This window comes from Manduca sexta, chromosome 5, assembly GCF_014839805.1.
Source record: "Manduca sexta isolate Smith_Timp_Sample1 chromosome 5, JHU_Msex_v1.0, whole genome shotgun sequence".
Lineage (NCBI taxonomy): Eukaryota > Metazoa > Arthropoda > Insecta > Lepidoptera > Sphingidae > Manduca > Manduca sexta.
The window spans coordinates 1468705-1490862 of NC_051119.1; the positions used below are offsets into that span (position 1 = coordinate 1468705).

The following is a 22158-nucleotide window of genomic DNA, read 5'->3' on the forward strand; positions in this document are numbered from 1 at the left end:
CCCTGGCAAAAGCCTAGATTTCTTTATCCCATAAAAACATCATGCGGGCGGGGCCGGAACAAAAGTTAGTAAGGACAAAATAAATAAAAAAAAAATGTTCATTAACAGATTTCATCAAATGATTCCATTAACTAAAGAATTACGAAAAGTGTAAAAACATTTGATGACAACACAGCTGATGACAATTATAAGAGGGACACGTCCGCGAAGTTATTTATATCCTTCGCCATAAGGTCCACTTTACAAACCTTGTCTGGTTTATTGCGTCACTAATAAAACATAAACAAAGTTGCAACGGATATGCAAATAAATGATGAAACCGTATTACAATACCGCAGCGTGTTTACTTATTTGGTTCCAATATTTTTCAAAGAATTCCTTAGGTCGGTTATTCTGTGAAATGGCTGTCATTCTTAGCTGTGGTAAGTATTGTTGCATTAAGGCATAATCCCACTCAGTAGTAGAAGCCCGTGTCCAGCAGTGGGACAGTGTATACATGGCTGATATTATTTATTATATAGTTCAGGTAATCTAAGAGTATTTAACCAACTTATATGCTATGACTCCTATACTACTTGTTTTATTTACTTGTTAATGAATTCAATTTCAAAGTTCTGCATGATATTACTAGGCTGTTTTGTTGTTTGTGGGCAGAGTAATTGCCCGTCACATCTTTTAGTTGTAATCTATAGACTTTACCACAGACTATAAATACCGTAAGACATGTGAAAAGTCTGACACACATGTTATGTAAATATTGACTAAAAAGATGTGAGTAATTCAGCGCACTCGTTTTCAGTAAAGGAAAACATATTACGCGAACTCACGTGGTCTGTGCACACGCTAAACTGTTGTATGAATGGATCGAATCATGTACCGTAGAAAACCGACGCTAATTGTAAATGAATGACGAGATGATGTAGCTCGCTGAGACCCTTCCCCGAGCAAACGGTATTGAGCATTCGTTCCATAGCTTTTCCGTGCATGAGTTGGCGGGAAAATGCAAATATTTACGAATAGTTTATAAATTTTAGGTCTTTAAGTCTTGAAAATTTTAAAGAGTTAAAATATATATTTTTTTAATTATTGTCCATGTCTGTTGGTTGCAAATTAAAATGATGTGTAAATTAGGCGGAGGTGCACTGAATCAAGAATATACTTTTGATAATTTTAAACAACTAAAATATTCTTTAAGTTCTATTTAAAAGTGTTGCAAATTAAAATGATGTGTAATTTAGGAGAAGGTGCATTGTGTCAATAATTTATTTGGCATTTTTATTGTGAAATTAAGGACACAGTATCCACATCATAATTAAAACTACCAAAGTTAAGATACCACATTGTAGAAAAATCATGTTTAATTTTTCTTCAATTTTATTATATTTCAAGTAGATTGCTTCAAAAAACTACCGTTAGCGCACCGTTTTGCTGGAGAGAGTACCATAAATCTGTAATGTAGGTGACTGCCTTGGTGGCGTAGTTGGACTGCATGCTCGGTACGGAAGCGCTTTGAGGTTCTGAATTCGAATCCAAAATCCAAAATCCAATGCGGTCGGGCAAAGTGACATTATAGGACAGAACAAACCTGGCGAAAAGTGGGTGCCCTGGTTGCACCTCTGCATACCCCTTCCGCAATAAATGCGTGATGTGTGTGGGTCTATGCCATGAACTATACTTAACTGTTGATGTTTCTTCCTCAAGTGGCTGTCCTGAACCGATGTCATTGCAACTCATTAGATTAAAAATAGGCTTCAGAGTTTATACCGGTATTTAAGTTATCCTTTAGTTTTTTATTCGCGTAAATATAAGAAAATTCTTTGTCGTTTTATGCCGTTTGATGCAACCTGTTATCTAGAACATAAATAGAACGCGCTATTTTTAACTCTAAAGACGTCACTGATAGTTTAAACAATCACGAAGATACGCCTTCTCATATAAATAACTCTAACGACATGTGCGATTTCACAATAGTACAGTCTTATTTCTTATCTGTACGTACTATAAAACAAACTCCCCTTCTCTGTATGTTATCGATTTTCTCAAAATCTACTGAAGGGATTTTTATGAAATTTGGTATGAAGATAGTTTCTATCCCGGGAAAATATATAGTGGGACTTTTATCCCGGAAAACTTTTTCACGCGGGCGAAGCTGCGAGCAAAAGCTAGTTCGTTCTAACTAGTGGTCGTCCAATGGTAGAAATACGACCGTCGAGTTTGATATATTGGAACCACAGGTGGTCTGTTTAATTTTGATTAAATCACAACATATCACTATGTTATAAAGTTTCATAATAAAAAAACTAACCGGAAATCGTAGTATATTTTTGCAATACAAAAAAGGCAAAATAGATAGTTGGCTTTGTAAGGCATCGGGCTATCTGCAGTCACACTGCGTCATAATAATAATATAGTACCAGCTCTGTATTATATGCTGTCCCACTGCTAGGCATGACCTTCTACTACTGAGAGGGAACATAGTCCATTTAATTGTAAAAATAATTGCTGCTTTAAAATAAAATTAAATCTACACAGCCGTCTATCGTTAATTGTAACGCAATTAGTCCGCCCCTCGCGTAAAATCCATATTTTAATAATGTAAACACTAGAATCCCGCTGTGATAAGCTATCAGTGGATAGTGCGCGTGCGCAGCGGTAGAGACGTCGCCGCGTTACACGGCAGGGCGTTGCTTCGTGGCGCTTGGCCGTCACGATAGGGTTGTCGATTCGATAAAACAGAAAAATTTAAAGCGATTTTTAAGAATATGAAAAAAAAATTAGAATTATTTAAATTCTCTGCGGAATGAAGCTCTTTGTTCATTAACAGGTTTTTAAAAACTAAAATTGTATATTTTTTTCGTATATTTATTTCTCTGGGAATAATGTTTAACTTGTCATTATGATTTCATAATATGTGTTCTGTTTTTACTTTTTAATCGATTACGCCATTTAAGAATTAAATGAATGATAAAATTGTTAGTATATTATTTTGTGTTGAACAGAAAACACTATTATAAAATAATTATTGAAGGCTTTTATAAAGCTATTCAGGACCCATTTTACACTAACAGTTAAGTAATTTAAATCAATTTAATTTTTTATTTATTGTGAGTAACAGAAATATATTTAAAAAACTATGCTATTGAATATATTAAAAAAAAAAATATATATTTTATAGTTGTCAACCCTAATGATAACGTATCTGTGATTTTATTTGTTTCATACTTTCTCGGAAGCGCTGGACAGAGCCAGAGGCATGCACATTGGACTAATAGTACTATACTGATAACCCCTATCGATTTACTTGTAACATTGGTTATTGTTGAATACATTTTTGAGTTTGTTGTTAATTGGCGCCATTATTTGTTTTTTTTTGGATATCGGACCCCACATTCAACACCGCGGGAAACCTGCTAATGAGATACTGGAATCCCCCAGCTTAGCAACTGCAACGACCTGGAGGAAAGTTGGGAGAGGATAGCTGGGAAGGTAGTGTGGGGGAAGCATAGGATAATCTCTTAGGATGGGAGAAAGCCAGGAAATGTTCTCAAGCCTTTATAGGCGTCAATGTGAATTGGTAACTATGTCTACAAACTTAACTGTGTGCCTAGGGCCACGACAAATGTCCCTCGTGCATTCGGTGTGGAGACCGAGTGCACAAGAATTGCCTCGAGGAGCATCATTACTAGATAGAGCTTAAAGATAATTTAAGTACGGACTGAATGTACAAACAGCCAACTGCTACTTCGCTCGGTTTTTTGCGATATAGTTATCAGTATAACTTCGATGAGGATGTGTTGGGGTACCGGATTACAGAGTAATAATGTTGTTTTAGGATTACTATTAAACCGGGCTAGTACCGGATCAAGAGGTAATAATGTTATTTCAAGATTACTGCTAAATTGGACAACATATCGCTGGCTCATTTGGCTGGCTATTTTTACCACCAACAGCTAAAATTATAAAAAATATATAATTGTAAAATGTAGGTAGATATTGTAACATTGACTTTTCGGATGACCAACACCTCAATCCGCTCCGTGACCACGAAGGCAGTCTTCAATACGTTGGGAGAAAATTATTATATAAAATCCGCATCAAAAAATTATGTTAATGGCTATTTGTGTGTGAAACATCCAAATTCATTCTTGCAGTTATTTCTGTTATTATTATTCAAACATTTTCACGAACCACATGTAGTAATGGTCATCCAGTGGCCGTAGTTTGACCCTCAATTTTTATAGTAACACATATTATTCATAATTTTTCTGCCCTCCTCTACATGAACTTTAAAATTCCCAAATCTCACACTCTGTAGGCGCAATGTGCTTAGAAAGAGATACAAGGTTTTCTATTCAAGTATTAATATAGATAATAATATACAATTAATAAAGTTATTCCTACAAAACAAAATACAGTTAAACTTTTGCAGTATAAAGACCACATTAACATAATTGTAGAGGACAAAGTAATTAGTAATCCCTCGTACCCGTGGTAAGAATTAACTCTAAATATTACTTGACTATTTTTTACGACATGGGTATAATATAAATTTAAAAGATTTCCATCCTTCATGACCCTTCGTTCCCAATACCTTCTAGCCTGAACCACAGCCGATTTCCTTAAAGCCAGCAACGGAACCTCGCCTCTTATGATTGCATATTTATGAACAGAAGAGGTCATATAACGACATAAATACCTGCTTCCACAACAATGCTAGAATAAAAACAAAAATACGGTATTTCCAAATGATTGCGTGAACTGTGAACTTCAAGAAAACTGAATAATATTTTCCACTATACGGAATTATTTGTCGATAGCGCTAGCTTTGATATTATCCCAGGGTCGCAGAGGTCTTGATAAGTGGGTTCTACTTATCTCGAGTCCAAGTCGTAATCACATGTTAATTACTTTTCTGGAGAATTAGAAGACTGTGTTGTAAAAATATTTTCGTAAGTAGAACAGAGTTGCCATTGTCGCGGCCGGGCTGACCCATTAATGCTGTAAACAAACATGTAAGTTTTCAGCGTGGATCTAGATTTTTTTATTGCTTTGAATGACGAGACGTGCTTGCCATTCGCCTGATTGTAAGTGGTACGACCGCCCATAAACATCAGAAATACATCCAACACCTTGACAAAATATTGTTTGGTATTCCACTGCGCTCTCCATCCTGAGACATAAGATGTTAAGTCTTATTATGTCTAGTAGTTACACTGGCTACATTGCCCTTCAAACCGGAACACAACAGTGACTTAATATTGCTGCTTGGCGGTAGAAATAGACATTGCAGTGGTACCTACCCAGGCGGACTCTCACGTGTGAGAGACCTACCACCGGTAATCCGGTTTTCTGCCTTTGCCGAAAACCAAGACCTTTTGATAGCTTTATAACAGCACCGTACACTTGGCGCTGGCACCAACAATCTTCTACAGACGACGCACAAACCTGAAGATGCATCTAAAATGTTTATCAGAAGCATCTTCATTTAATTTATATTCAAAATCCGCTCGGATCGGCGACAAAATACAAACGCTTGCAAATGTTATTTGTTTTTTTTTATACAAACATACACAGGCTAGTCCCGGAATACAACACACTTACGTGAGTCACTATAACAAGTCAAAGGAAGCACCTTTCCAAATGCTTTGTAGTAGTTTGCGATAGTCAACATTTATGATAAAACAACCTCACGGTTAAATACATGTATCTGCCAAGATAGCATCCGTACACGAAGTAAAAACCCGCCATAGTGGCCCACGTATGTCGCTTTCTGGTCAGTCTGTGTACATACGATGTCAAACAGGCCGGCATAATTATATCGATTCAGGGATTCATCGGTTGTCAGTCGATACCATTTGGAATCCACTTTGCTTCTCACCAGGTGCAGCGGTGTCACTTTACTACCCTTGAATATATTTATTAATTATAATGATTTGATAAACCTTGGCGCGTGGCATCAGAAGAAAAATGTTTGATTGTTATCACTACATACTGGTACTTATTGGTGTCATTTATGAGTCATATGAATTTTGAATACATTAATCATTTAAGAATGAGTCAATGTTATCGTTCAGCTATTGATAAAGTTTCAGGTGCAAATAATCCGACGGTGCAAGTATAATTTTGGTTGTAGTTTAATTGTAGTGGAAATGTTGAAAGAAAGATACACTGTCTCAGACGGGGGAACATGTAACAAACAAGTAAAATAAAATATATTATAATATCAGCCCTGTATTATAATATACTGAGAGGGATTTGGCCTAGTGCGGATTGGTAGTCTTCATACACCCTCAAAATTCCTACAGAGAACTTCTCACATATACAGGTTTCCTCACAATGTTTTCCTTCCCCGTTAAAATAGGCTCATAACATGGCCGCGCTATTTTATCTTCGTGAAATTAACATGGAAAGTTATTCTGTATGCCAATTTCTATTGTACTTTCAAAATAACATATGGCATTTTCAGTGGCCACCCAGAGGCTCGCACGGACACCTATCTACAGCTATCTATAGTGCGAAATAAAATTAAAATATTAAAAATATATAAAATTTTCCTAATATTTTTACTAGACTTGCAACGAATAGCATTTTCGGCTACACGCCAAATATCGAATTATCGACGGCCTACTTGATCGAATAGCCGAAAATTCGGAAAAATATTCTAATAACTTGCGGTGTAACTTATGATTATCTTTGTGTTTGACTCTCGCTATGTTTAAATATACTGATCTCTCTTTTAAACTAGGTAATGCCTAAAAATACAAAAAAATAATCTTTTTGCCTTATAATCTTCTATTCAGAAATTTTCTTTTCGTGAGTTACCACATAGAAGTAGTTTTACCTGACCCCATATGGCATATGGCAAGCGTAATAAGATTGATTATTTTATTAGCATGAATCGAAAAAAAAACAAAGTATTCATTAAACAATCGGATCGATTGACTAATCGAGATAATCGATTTCATAAATTAAGTTAGACCTAACCGACTCGCCCATTCGCATATGCAATGAATTAATTAAGTGCTACAACCTAAACAGAAGGAGGCCCTCTCGAGAACTAATAACACGCGACACTGTCTACACAATACTAGAATTACAGTTAGTTACATCGATCCGGTGCAAAGTGAGTGCCCTGAGGTCGGTCAAGGGCGCTGATTCATTGGCACGACGCCAATCTTTGGCTCAATGTTTGTGACCTGCGCGTAAATGTTTGATAACATAATTAGGCTGTATGCTATGCGGATAAGGGAATTACAGGAACGATTTTTATAATAGTTTGTTATATCTATAATATAAAAATGAATTCCTATTTCCTATTTTTTGTTGTTGTTGTGTTTGTTATTGTCAGGAGAAGGTTCTTATGAAAGAAAAAAAACAAAAAATTGCGCGGAAAATTAGAAAATTTAAGAAAACTTACGAAAATATTAATTTTATATATCTGTCAATTGTTTGGAATAACTGTCAGCGATTGACAGAATGCGCGCTGCAAATTCATAGTTAAGGCGGGACAACGTCTGTCGGATCAACTAGTGTACAATAAAATTATACCTAGCATTGTTAATGTAATTTAATACGACTCACACAAAACAAACACATAAAATAATTTAATAACCATTTTCCACACTAATAAGTGTTTAGATACTCTATACGAAGTTAAAATTAAAGTAGTCGTTTGTCGTTTTACGCAATAACTGAGTAATGCTAAAATTCTCACATTGGCATAGTTCATTGGCCAGACAGTGTTATAGACACGCATGATTCTTCCTTAAATAGTATTCACTAATCAAATAACATTTTAAAGACGTTTATGGCTGCGCGAATTGAATTCCTTCGCCTTCTTTGCACACAAAAATCAGCAATCGAATTTCGAACACAAACTCTTAATATTATGGCGGGTATTTGGAAATGGTACGTGATACGTTTGTTATTTCATTTAATTACTTTATTGAAGTGCTCAGGTGGAGTGAAGAGGAATGCTTATCTTGTGTTTTAAATTTGTAATAAAATTTCTTAGTTTTTATGCAAGCTGTAGTAATCATGATTTGACAACCAGATTAGAACTATTTATTTACATAAAATGCCTAATTTTAGGTAAAAAAAAAAATATAAATTATACAAATAATTACCACTAGCATAATATGCGCAAACGGTGATGCCAAAAAATATAATAAAAACATTAATTATGATTGTAAATAAAATTGATTCTCTGTAAGGAAAAGTATTCACTCGAATTACAACCACAATCGATACCGACAAATATTTACACAATCTATATCAATGTAAATTAGCATAATGTCCTGCTTCCGAGACGTTCAATTCACAGAATTATTAGCATTTAAATCAGAGAACGCGCGAGCGTCAATGGAAACTACGAAACTTTGTCATTGTGCCAATAAGCGTGCTTGTCACGTTTTGTATTATAGGTAGTGCAAAATTCTTTATTTATTATCGTACTGTATATTACAGTAAAGTAGCTTCGCGGTATCCTCTAACTGTTGAAGTAGCATTATACCCTATTGTAAATTAAGTTTGGTTCAGGCACCAGTGGCAAATAGACTGATTCCTACTGGCATCCCTTTCGTAATTTATGAAGAATCTAATTATTAATAGAACGTTTTGCAAACCGCATTTATGCATATTACTATTACTAATTATGTTGGGTCCCGACCCAACATAATTAGTATAAACATAATTAGTAATACGTATTCTTTTCGGAAAATTCCATCCTTCGCAACTATCAGACATTGAATTTAATTTTGAAAAAATGTCTACTATTTAGAATATCATTGTATCTTTAAATAGAACATATTTTAAATGCTAGAATTACACATCACAGTGTAGATGTACTCTAGCATATAATAATGGATCTATTTTTATCAAGTAAATACCGGCATCATGTCATTGTGTTTGATTTATTTATTTCAATTAGAACGGATAAACCAATTACACTAATTAAGTTAATAACAACATATAGTATGTATACTAACAACATAGTAAAATATGAAACAGATCAATAATGCACTTAATAACTACATGAAATATGCGGTATTATGAGTTAATTTCACAATAACGCCTTGATAGTTGAGCAGTTGGCTCTGTATGCAAATTATAGTTGTTGATAGGCGAGGCACGCTTCACGTGAAACGTTGAGGAAAATCTTTATATTTCGAGGTATATCGTAAGTTGTTTCAAATAGGTTCATCCACGGTTTCGCAGAAGAGGGGGTTTTACAAACGAACATTTTGGAAAATATCACGTTCCTAAATTTAATTGGAAAAGTTTATTGTTAAAACAAAACAATATGTTAATAAGTAGGATAAATATTTAAAAATTTCCTGCGCATAGACAATCATTGTTGCCGTCAAATCGGAAATGATACCGCCATTATTTTTCTCAGCTGCTATTCACGCAATACTTGGACATTATCGTTAATACAGTCAAATACATTGAACAGTTAGATATAATGATTACAAACATGTTCCAGTCACAGGAATAGTGCCAGCTATCGTATGAAACAAAACATTATGATACAATGAGTAAACACGCAAACTATATCTATGATATTTACTGTACATTTACTGGTGGTAGGTCTCTCATATGTGAGAGTCCATCTAGGTAGGTACCAACGCAAAATCTATTTCTGTAACTACTGGACATAATAAGACTAAACATCTTAAGGATGGCAAGCGCAGTGGAATACCAAACAATACTTTTTAATTCAAGGTGTTGAATGATATTTCTACTGTTTATGGGCGGTCGTATTCTTCACCATCAGGTGAACGGCAAGCTCGTTTCGTCATTCAAAGCAATAAAAAAATAACAAAATACATCAATAACGTGCATACTTAAAATTTGCTTTATATTCACTTAAATATTTCTCAGATTTCTGATATTCTTAGATCAGTGGGACTCTATGCGAATATTGATGAAAGCGAAAGAAATTAAAATAATGCATTAAAATAGTGGCATTCCATAGCATTCTATCCTTATGAGCGTTATATTATGTATGAATACTCACATTTCTACTACTGACAACCAATACAGATCAGACTCCTGGTTAACATTAGCTTCCTTTCCAGATGATGCTGAGAGACCTATCCTCGCTGATCATCAGACACACTGTAGTGTCCCGGCGGCATCTCACGCCGGAGCTGGCGCTGCGTCTGATCACTCCCGCATGCCCGCTTTGGACCGCCAGGGAAGATGAGTCGCCCTTCAAGGACCCCTTCTGGGCGTTCTACTGGCCCGGGGGACAGGCCACGGCAAGGTAGGATACTAATGTATGGCAGTGGAGAAGGATCCGTATAACCCAATTCCTTCCGGCTTTCCTTTCGTATAATATAATAATATCAGCCCTGTATTATATACTGTACCACTTGGTCACAGGCCTCCTCTACTACTGAGAGGGATTAGGCCTTAGTTCACCAGGCTGGCCTAGTGCGGATTGGTAGACTTCACACACCCTCGAAAATACTTATAGAATTTCTCAGGTATGCAGGTTTCCTCACGATGTTTTCCTTCACCGTTAAAGCAGGCGGTAACTCACAAAGAATACACACGTAATTTTTTTTTTAAAAAAGTCAGAGGTGTTTGCTCTTGGGATTTGGACCTGCGGACATTCTTCTTGGCAGTCCGTTCCACAACCAACTAGGCTATCGCCGCTTCTAATCACTACATAGTATAAAACAAAGTCGCTTTCTCTGTCCCTATCTATTTATGCTTAAATCTTTAAAACTACGCAACGGATTTTAATAGATAGAGTGATTCAAGAGGAAGGTTTATATGTATAATAACATGCATTAAATAGTGGAGAAATATTGCACCCGTGCGAAGCCGGGGGGGCAATTCTCTGAACTACAAAAAAACAGGTTTTTCGTCAGATAATGTATGTTTTTCGGTCATTTTTAATTATATCTATATTTTATACTGTACTTAAACTAGTTTTCTACCAAGGCCTATTCATATTTTTTTGTATAATATTATAATAATCCAGTAAAAAAAAATTAAACATGCAAAATCTCATTCATATGGCGCGTCCGCACGTCCAACTTACGATTTTAATCTTTTATAAAAAAATATATGCAATCTTTTAATTAATTCAAAGTAGCTGAATCGATACTTAAACTATACGCCCGTGATTTACCATTTATAGTGTATTAATCGGTAAAAACCAATCGTATTTACAGAAGTTTTAAAAATGTCCAGACGTATATGCATAATTTCTATGGCTCATGCTTTCGCCAAGTACCTGCAATAACTGTGACGACATATCGGCCGAAATGTTTCGGCATATCTTTAGTGATAGACGCCCCCGTGCTAGCGTGAAGTAAGAACGTTCCTATGTAGCGTAAATAGAGAATTAAACACGATAATATCATCGATTCTGGCTTTTGTAAGGCAAGTTGTCTAATTTTATATGATCGTATTTTATTTAATTTATATTAACACAATATTTTTTATAACATACCACCGAAAATCGAAACAGTTTTAAAATTCTTTGATGTATTTGTTACTTGTGAATTCTGATAAAATTAGAAGGGAAATGAATTTTAGTGTTTAAATCACATTTAGCTGGGTCTAATTATTCTGGATTTCGCTGGCGATTTTACGTCAGATTAATTAGACATGGGCCAGGTAAATTAGAATTTTAAACAGGATTAGGTTTTTCACTTTATAAAAAATTTAATATTATCATTTCATGTAACAAGAAACGGTTAGCAGAAAAAAGAAAATATAATTGAATAAAGACTGACGAAATTTTATGGAAAGAAAACCAAGAAAAAGAGCGACTTAGATATCTTAGGCAGAAGGCAAATAAAAAGCCACTCAGTATTTTAAAAATGTCATCAAGAGAATAGAGAATTTAAAGAATAAGATAGAGACACAATTCCAAGGCTTATTATTTAAGGGAAAAGGGAACAGAAGAAAACGGCTCAATTGCTAGCTAGTAATACTACTCTTGAAAGCACATGTGGAACTGATGTTGAACGCTTCCAAGAAAATAAGGATGATGTTTTCTTGCCATCACCTTTAATTATATCTGACAAGACATATATTCCCAAACTTTGGTCACTCGTTAATCAAAATAGACAATATTAAATTTGATTCATCTTGTTCAAATTTAGCGCAGCGTCTATTTACTGTTCGCAAGTAGAGCTGTTGCGAGAATTCCTGTATAGACGAAGCTATTTAATGTCCTCATGATAATCATCTAGGTTTTTATATACTACCCCCTCATAATATTAGCGTGTATGTGGTACCATTAGCTGAATCTACCACACTAACTGAACTAAGCTTATTAGATCAGTCGAACTTAGATTGGTCGAATATTCTTAAAGAAAACGGTGATGATGAATCCTTACCATAAGAATCAAATTAAAACTGTGTTTCAATATTAACTGATATTGTAGTTAAGCCTGCTTATACATATAATACATTAAAAAAAAAATGAAAATTCGGAAAAGAGGCCATGCAAAAAAAAATGGAGAAGAGAATGCTACGACAGAGGACTTGGATTTGCCAAAATATAATAATGAAACATTTGAAATTTTTGCGAATATTGGCTAATGGGGAGACGTCCTTGATAATCATGCTTTGAACATTTTTTAATTGGTTGAGTATTACATATATTTAAATTTCAAATAGAGTTGCTAACTGATTAATGATCATTTCAATATATTTTTTATATTTCTACCAAAAAGTTACCTAATAAACCCAAAGTGAAATCGATCCTATTTAATAATTGTGATGATAACATTTGAGAGAACCTAATTTTCTTAAACATTAATTAAGAAATTAGCGTGAGTCAGTCTCAGAAATATAATATAGTAGATCTATAATATAATGCTCAAAAGAATGTCATTATTTTTTTATAAAAAAATTAAAGTTCAATTGATTATGTTTATGATAAATTTATGATTATTATTAATTTATTGATTTATTTAGTTATTTTATGGAACAGAGAGAAAATGTATGTTAAAGATACTGATACAATTGCAGATTTTCATTTCATGTTAATTTTAAAGTTTAACCAAGTTATTAATAACTAAAATATTTATAGTTATTTATGACTTATTGTGATTTATTGAAGGTGACAAAAATATGACATTATAGTTTTTTTCATGGTTTTACAAATGTATATATGCTACCATTCTCATTCACATGTCTTGATCTCATTTATCTGATTATTTAAATTTTCAATGAGCTATATGTCTTCGTCTAATGGATCAATTTAAGTGCCTTTACCCTTATTATATTTCTTTAAGTTATGTTTTTGATATAAACGAAGCAAATCATTCAAATATTGAAAAAAAAATTGAGCCAGGTTAATTATGCCAAAACCTTCTTTTTCGGAGAATTGCCCGGGGCGGGTCGCTAGTATATTATATGTGCAACATTTTCCACCGTTTCAACAGTATGCAACTTTTTATACAGATACTCACAATTAGAGAAGGTAGTTTTACAGATTATAATTTAAAGTTATTTTACGGTTGTTATTCTTTGTCTATAATATAATTAGTGTATCATGCTATTTATATCTATATTATATTCTTATTTAGGGACGGTTTAGGTAATGCGTAACTACATATACAATTTACAGGAATTTCTATATAAGTTATACAGGGTGTTCCAGAAAGTAGTGTCAAGCGGAGGCCCAGAGATAGAGCACCTCCAAATCTATACTTCTATACTTCTATACTTACTATTATATAAAGCTGAAGAGTTTGTTTGTTTGTTTGTTTGAACGCGCTAATCTCAGGAACTACCGGTCCAAACTGAAAAATTATTTTTGCGTTGGATAGCCCTTTGTTCGTGAAGTGCTATAGGCTATATATCATCACGCTATACCCAATAGGAGCGGAGCAGTAATGGCTGATCTCAGGAACTACCGGTCCAAACTGAAAAATTATTTTTGCGTTGGATAGCCCTTTGTTCGTGGAGTGCTATAGGCTATATATCATCACGCTATACCCAATAGGAGCGGAGCAGTAATGGCTAATCTCAGGAACTACCGATTCGAACTGAAAAATTCTTTTTGTGTTGAATAGCCCTTTGTTTGTGGAGTGCTCTAAGTTATATATCATCACGCTATGACCAATAGGAGCGGAGCAGTAATGGCTAATCTCAGGAACTACCAGTTTGAACTGAAATAATTGTTTTGTGTTGGATAGCCCTTTATTTGTTATGTTATGTTATGAGAGCTTCCGTTGCGTGCGCTGCGTAAACGGTTAAAGTTGTTCCTCTTAAAAAGTTCTAAAAAATATATTATAAAACAAAGTCCCCCGCTGCATCTGTCTGCCTGAACGTGTTAAACTCAAAAACGACCCAACGTATTAAGAGGAAATTTGGTATGGAGACAGTTTGGGACCCTGGGAAGAACATAGGCTCCCGGGAAACTACTACTTTTATAACGGCAAAAGCAAGTCTTGAATAAGTCCTACTTTTTAAAAAAATTAACATTTAATCGTTCAAATCCGAAATTCTCAAAATTTCTATAAAATATTCATATCTCGAAAACTATGAAAAATCGCGGAACATACATGGGGGTGATTCGGATACCCCAAGGGGTGCTCTATCTCTGGACTTCCGCTTCACACTACTTTCTGGGACACCCTGTATATTGTATCTAAATATAAAATACTAGCTTCCGCCCGCAGCTTCGCCCGCGTGGATTTTGGGTTTCAAAAATGGAGAAGGTGCTCAATTTGTCGGGATGTTTTTTTAATTTATGGTGGTATGCAGGTGGTCCGATTGTCCGGTCAGGGTCTGATGATGGGATCCTGGTGAAATCGAAGGAACTTTTAACCATTAAGGTTGCACACGAAATGACGGAAGCTTAAAAAATGGAGTAACTTCTCCCGTTTTCCCAACATGTTCCATCACTGCTATGCTCCTATTAATTGTAGCGTGATGAAAAGTATACTATAACCAGCTCAGGAGTATGAAAAATAATTGTACCAAGTTAAGTTAAAATCCGTCGAGTAGTTTTTGTTTCTATAACGGTTATACAGACAGACAGACAAAAATTTTACTAATTGCATTTTTGGCATCAGTATCGATCCCTAATCACCCCCAGTTATTTTGGAAATATATTTCATGTACAGAATTGACCTCTCTACAGATTTATTATAAGTATAGATATGCAAAAGTAGCTCAAAAATTGTCCATAACGAAAACATGCATTTTAAAGTAAAACAAAAGAAATAATATCGTGAAGCCAACCAAATAACTAATGATATATTAAATTTTGTGACTGTTCAATTTAGTCGGGTCCGCGATATCACTTTTGTTGAGTTTCAGAACGCGACATTATATTATTATATTCTGTGCTCCAACGCACACTGCTTTGATGTTAGGAACACACCTACATTGCTTAAACAACAGTGAACTTTATACAATAGCAATAAAGCTCAAATTGACTCTACGTATTAGTTAGAAAACGTTTGTATGGGAAATAGAAAAATGCTGTTTTGAGGATTTTCCCGGCAATTATTCGAATTTTTCTCACCTTTTAAACCTTCCCTAAACCTCCACGAATAATTCAAGACCAAGATAAGATAAATCCGTTCAGCCGTTCTCGAGTTTTAGCGAGACTAACGAACAGCAATTGATTTTTATATATATAGATTTATCTGGGGGTTATTATATCTTTATACTATAACAAAAAATCTTTGATTGTATAGAAACATTTACGTAATGTTGGTAAACGCTTTATAAACGATAGCGCTGTCTTAATATACTTACAGTCACTAGGTATCATCAGCCTTTGTACTAAATACAGGTCTTGCTAAAGATTTTCATACTAACTTGAAACGGCCTGCATCCGACGCGTTCCAAAACCTTTATCACTTAAGTATTGTTATTCCCTATAGGGTCATTCGTCTCTATTAACCCCCGACATTGGGTATTTAAAAAGTGTATGTTGACATTTAGGTTTTTCCTTCCTTGCATAAATTTAAATGTAGCCTAACCAGGAAAATAAAAAACCGGCTAAGGACTCGCCATTTTTGTGCCTCGTTTTAAATTAGCGTTGCTAATACAAGGAATTAGTTGTTATTTTACTCAGTGGTTGAAATTCCACCATCCAAGTCAATATATTTGTAACACACATAATTATACTTACTAGGTACATTTTATTTTAGTGCACGCCTTTTATTTGAACTCTAATGATGCCAAATCTCACTCCTTCGGCGCAATATGCTCAAAAAGGTGTATAAAGCTTTTTCTTTTATACAAACATGGCGAAGTTTTTCTGAAGTCTCCTAATACACGTTATAATATTTTACTTAAAAGGAGACTTCATACCTTTAAGTGAAATTTAACCTATAGTGGTTAACGAAAATAAACATGTTTTCATTCTTTAACATTTTTTTTTATTTATTGCTTTGAATGACCAGACGATCTTGCCGTTCGCCTTATGGTCAGCGATACAACCGCCCATAAACTACAAAGTATTGTTTGGTATTCCACTGCATGTTAAGTCTCATTATATCCAGTAGTTACACGGGCTACAATGTCCTCCAAACCGGAATAAAACAGTGACTACATACTGCTGCTTGGCGGCAGAAATAGACATTGCGGTGGTACCTACCCAGGCGGACTCTCGCATATGAGAGATCTACCACCAGTATGTAGTACATGTAGCGTTTTCGACCCCCCTGCCTCACTTTGCAATCAGTATTATCAGTACTGACTGTAATAAATATGTGAAGAATGTTGTGCTGATAAGAATTACCGGAATTGTAACACACTAGTGTCATGTGACATTGTACACACTTTTACGTATTATCTTTTCTTTGAAAATATGTTATGTGAGTTAAGCAACTGTCGGATATTTTTTGGTAGCTTACTTTTTATTATTTACTAGTTGACCCGACAGACGTTGTCCCGTCTTAACTATGAATTTGCAGTTTTCTGTCAATCGCTGAAATTAACTTTTCTTAAATTTTCTAACGTTCCGCTCAACTTCATTAATTTTTTCTTTCATAAGGTCCTTCAATACAACAATAACAAACACAACAAAAAAAAAATAGTGAAATCGGTCCAGCCGTTCACGCGTAATGGCGTAACCAACGGAAATAGGGATTCATTTTTATATAATATATAGATTTATTTATTTATTTATTTAACCACGACCATGATATGTAAAAACGAAGCAAAAAAAAGAAATAAAATCAATACCCAAAAAACGAAACTAGACATCTAGAACGCTTTTGCTAGTAACATACATGTATTTAATATCCGCCCGGATAGTGACCACCGTACACAAGGTGTTAAAACCCGCCATAGTGGCACACGTGTATCGCGTTCTGGGATCAGCCTGTGTCCGGTTTAATTGTGTCGACTGTCGAGTGGTAATCATCTATCAGTCGACATTCTACTGGACGCTACTGCACTTACATCAGGTGCAGTAAAAGTCTCTTTGCCGACCTCGTATAAGACCCCCATTCGAGACACATGTAAACAATTTAAAGAAAAGAATGCAACAAAATACCGAACTAAAGAATTTTAATCGCACTCCATATAAAATGTGCCGACGGTATGTGAGTATAAGGTAGTAAAACCCCAAGGCCGAGTCTGCATTGATAATTTATTATCAATGAAGTGATTCATTCGAGAGAAAAAATCTTCGCGATACGCGATTATGGGCCGGAAAATACCATACTTAATTCATGGACATTTTTATTACGTTTCGGTGAAGTGATGTTGAATCTTTTTAGAAAAAAATATACTACCTAAGCTAGATACATCCATAAACAAACATAAGGAAACAATGTACAGAGTTCAATTTTATTAGTCACCCAATCCAAAACATTGGTAACCATATACATATCTGTAATCTTCATTTATGTTTTATGTGTTAGTTTTTTTTAGGCGGTATTTATTTATTTTTTTGTGTTGATAATAACAAATAGTTTGTCTTGATGGCGCAATTGTATTGCGCACGCGGTGTGACTATCGCGCTGGTGTGTTACACGTCTGCCTACCGCTGGAAAGAGAAAAAGGCGTGATGCTATGAATTTATGTATGAAATACAAAATCCACCAAACCCAACACAAAAACACTACTGAAAAAGTGACGGGAAAGCGAATTCCGCAATTTTATTTACTCGATAACCTTAATAGTAGTAGAGCAATTACTCGCGAATTTACCCATAAAGAATCTCATACGTATTTTGTTATAATTATGCAAAAATGCATAACATTAAACGGAAAGGCGTCTGAGGTCTGTGACGCGAATTGAAGTCTTCCGTGTCGTGTGACGTCTACCCGTTTATAAGCTTTGTTACTAGTGGTCTTTAACATACATAGTGCTACAAAATACAGGAATTTTGTCACTCCTGTCTCTCTTTTCGAAGGTAATCTTTATCATAGTTCACAAGTTTTGTAAGGTCTCATGTCCACTTTATTACATTTCACCAGCTTTGTAACGTCTTGTGTCCAAGACTGGTCTATCGTTTTGTATCGGACAATAGGCTTGATGATAAAGTGCTGAAATTCCAGATGTTTCTATAATATATTTAAAGAAAAATATATTTTTCTTGGATGAAAATATTCCCGCGCACCGCCATTGTGATGGTTCGACCATAGACCTATGATACCATTAATTTTGTAATCTGTGGTCGAATCGTTAAGCTATAAAGCATGTAGCTGTGAAGAAAAAACAATTTATTTTGTTACAGATAGAGCTAATTACTGTAGAGGTGATTTTGGAATCAACATCTTGATCTCGATTAATGACGTTAAATGTCGTTTCTTTTCTTACAGGTAAAGTTTTATTACTAAATACTTTTGTTTATATGAATCATACACGTAAACACAATAAACCTTTTCTTACAGGGAAACTCAATTGTGTTTTGAATGACGTCCAAATCACTAGAAACTAAATCTTATAGGTATTCGATGTTACTGGAAAACTTACCAAAACAATGATACAATAGGTCCCCCCTTCTCCGAGGGAATTCGTGTGCATTCGATTTCCTCACTTAATGCACGCTCATGTACTGTGGGATATTTGTCACGGCCCTAGGAACACAGTTCAGTGTGTATTCCTCATAGGTGTAATTCACATTGGGGCTTATAAAGGCTCGCGAGCATTTCCTGGCTTTCTCCCCTCCTCCCATTCTAAGATGGTTCCCTGTCCTTCCCCCACTCTACCTTCCCAGCTATCCCCTTCCAACTTACCTCGAGTTCCCTGCAGTCACTAGGCCGTGGGATTCCAGTATACCATTCGAAGGTGTCCCTGGTGCTGAGGCCCATACTAAAAAAACACAAAAGGTTGTTTACATGGTATTTTATTTTATTTTATTCAAAAGGAACAGAAAACACTTACACATTAAATAAGTAAAGGGTAAAGTTACACATGTACTGCATAAATAAATATGTACCCAACAACACTGTTCACAGTTTAACAGAAAACTTTACAAAGAAGCAACAAACGTCTATAAGTCATAGGTATGAGAAAATCTCAAGCCTGCAATATTTAATTAGTCGAAAACAAAACGGTTATACTCATGTTTAAAAAGTAGTCGGAATCGCCTAACAGTTTCGACCTATTAAGTAGGTCATCCTCAGGGGCGAGTACTAAGAGGATGTCGCGTCGCGGAGGCCTCTCGATCACTGAATCACTGAAACCGTGTTGTTTTCGACTAATTTAATTTGTCTCGCGTAAGTTTTAATAATATTACTGCGATATTCAGTTTAAAAATACATTAGTAAAAAGTAAGTTATAAATTGATTTTTAAATTTTGCTTTGTGTACCAAATGTATGCACCTTAATGAGTACCACAAGCTTTTAATGACTCAGTAGGCTTAAAAAAACAATAATTTTCAAACACTCTTCAGGTAATGAATCACAATGTCACACGATGTCGACATCAGCCATTAGTCCTTACGTAACGTTATATTTTGTTTACGTGAAGAGATCAATGACCTGCCACGTGAATCTGAATCATTGCGGGTAACACCGAATCATATAGTATTTGTTAAACAAGTCTTATTTAGTGACATATATACTATAGATACGTGGGTTCGATTCCTAAATTGGACAACAGACAACCTTCGAAGAAGATTGATGTCAGATAGGCGGTCAATAAACTATGCAAATCTAAATATAGACCTTGTAAAAGTCGCCGGTACTAGCTTGATACAGTCAGCTTGTAAAAGGTCGGTCAGGATATCTTTAAGGGAGAGCTACTTTCAGTGGACTTCCAAAACATGGAGAACATTAAAAAAATAAAACCTTTCTGCCACATGTCATCCATCGCATACAGTTACGTAATATACCGTAAAATAGCAAAGCACCAATGTAAAATACTTCATATTTTATCCATATCGCGATTTACACGATTTAATGCACGTATTAGCGTATTTAATACAAATATGTTAATTTTGTATTAATATCTAAGGACGCTGTGACTTGTCACACGGACATTTCAAATAAGACGTCTTTATTACAAACTGTCTCCATACCAAATTTTATCCTAATACGTTGGGTAGTTTTTGAGTTTAACACGTTCGGGAAGACCGATGCAGCGGGGGACTTTGTTTTATGATATATTTTTGTAGAACTTTTTAAGAGGAACAATCCCGTCATACATTATTGTTTCATAACTTTAACCGTTTACGCAGCGCAAGCAACAGAAGCTCTCAAAACTAATAAATTGTCCCCGTTTTTGCATCATGTTTCATTACTGCTCCGCTCCTATGGGTCATAGCGAGACGATATATATAGCCTATAGCATTCCAGGAACAAAGGGCTGTCCAACACAAAAAGAATTATTCAGTTCAAACTCCTAGTTTCTGAGATTAGCCATTACTGCTCTGCTCCTATTAGTCATAGCGTGATGATATATAGCCTATAGCACTTCACGAACAAAAGGCTATCCAACGCAAAAAGAATTTTTCAGTTTGGACCGGTAGTTCTTGAGATTAGCCATTACTGCTCCGCTCCTATTGGGTATAGCGTGATGATATATAGCTTATAGCACTCCACGAACAAAGGGCTATCCAACGCAAAAGAATTTTTCAGTTCGGACCGGTAGTTCCTGAGATTAGGCATTACTGCTCCGCTCCTATTGGGTATAGCGTGATGATATATAGCCTATAGCACTCCACGAACATAGGGCTATCCAACGCAAAAAGAATTTTTCAGTTTGGACCGGTAGTTCCTGAGATTAGCGCGTTCAAACAAACAAACAAACAAACAAACAAACAAACTCTTCAGCTTTATACAATAGTATAGAGTATAGATTGGTAACAACTTTTGGAGCACATATTTGGTCCTGATGTTGTGTATATAACTAACTATACTGTTTAATGTCTTTATACTAAACTAATAAATGTTGAAACAACTATCAACTAATCAAATATTTAGTTTAATGTCTGTTAGTTGGCAACGACTACTCACTAGAAATTGTCAACTAAATTACTAAACTAAACTCTAGTGTCATTTATTGCTGTTCTCTGTCAGTAATACTGTACCCGCCAGTGAGCGCTGTATGATAGCTGATACTCTAATTTATTTATTTATTTAAGGACCTCCAACGAACGATACACGGCATATAATAAAAACAATGTCGTAGCATTATTACAAATTAAAATGTGACGTGCTCCTTCAATTATAGAAGACCACAGTATGCAAATTTATATATTGATACAGCGGCTTTTATATATTAATATTATTTAGTTATTTATGTTTATACTTAGATGATGATCTGTTATTGGTAAATGTGGCTTGATTTAGCAAAAGCTCACATGCTTCTAAACGTACCATTCAGGCCGACCTTGCTTTTTCTGAGACTTTTTAGGTCCTAAGTCCTAACTATATTTTTGTAAGTAATTATTGACGTGCTTCAATCATATTGTCGTGTTATTAGTTCGCCATATAATATAATATTCCTATAGATACTACATTTAATGATATAGGTAAATCGAAAGTTCCTTCTAGTCACCACAAGACATTATATCTTAGTGCGAAGTAAACAGTAAAAAAAGTGCACAAAAAAAAACAAAATCAGATTATTAATATCCTTTATTGCACCGGCATTGTCCGATATCAAATTAGATTAAAAATGGCGGTCACCTTCTCAAGGAAGCCTGCATATTTGTAAACAATAGCAAGCTATCGTTCGGTTACCTTATAAATTATTGAATATGT

General features: G+C 35.0%; 1 protein-coding gene across 2 annotated transcripts in view; it reads left to right on the plus strand.

Moving 5' to 3' along the window:
• LOC115446105 (electron transfer flavoprotein beta subunit lysine methyltransferase) overlaps positions 1-22158 on the plus strand; it is a 75521-nt gene that overhangs the window by 46368 nt on the left and 6995 nt on the right. The window contains exons 1-2 of one of the 2 annotated variants that reach the window (XM_037445214.1): positions 10149-10267; positions 18683-18767. In XM_037445214.1, coding sequence (XP_037301111.1) covers positions 10204-10267; positions 18683-18767 — 149 coding nt within the window. In that variant the 5' untranslated portion in view covers positions 10149-10203. Of the gene's footprint in view, positions 1-10079; positions 10268-18682; positions 18768-22158 lie in introns of those variants that run through there. The other variant, XM_030172664.2, reaches the window with a different exon arrangement.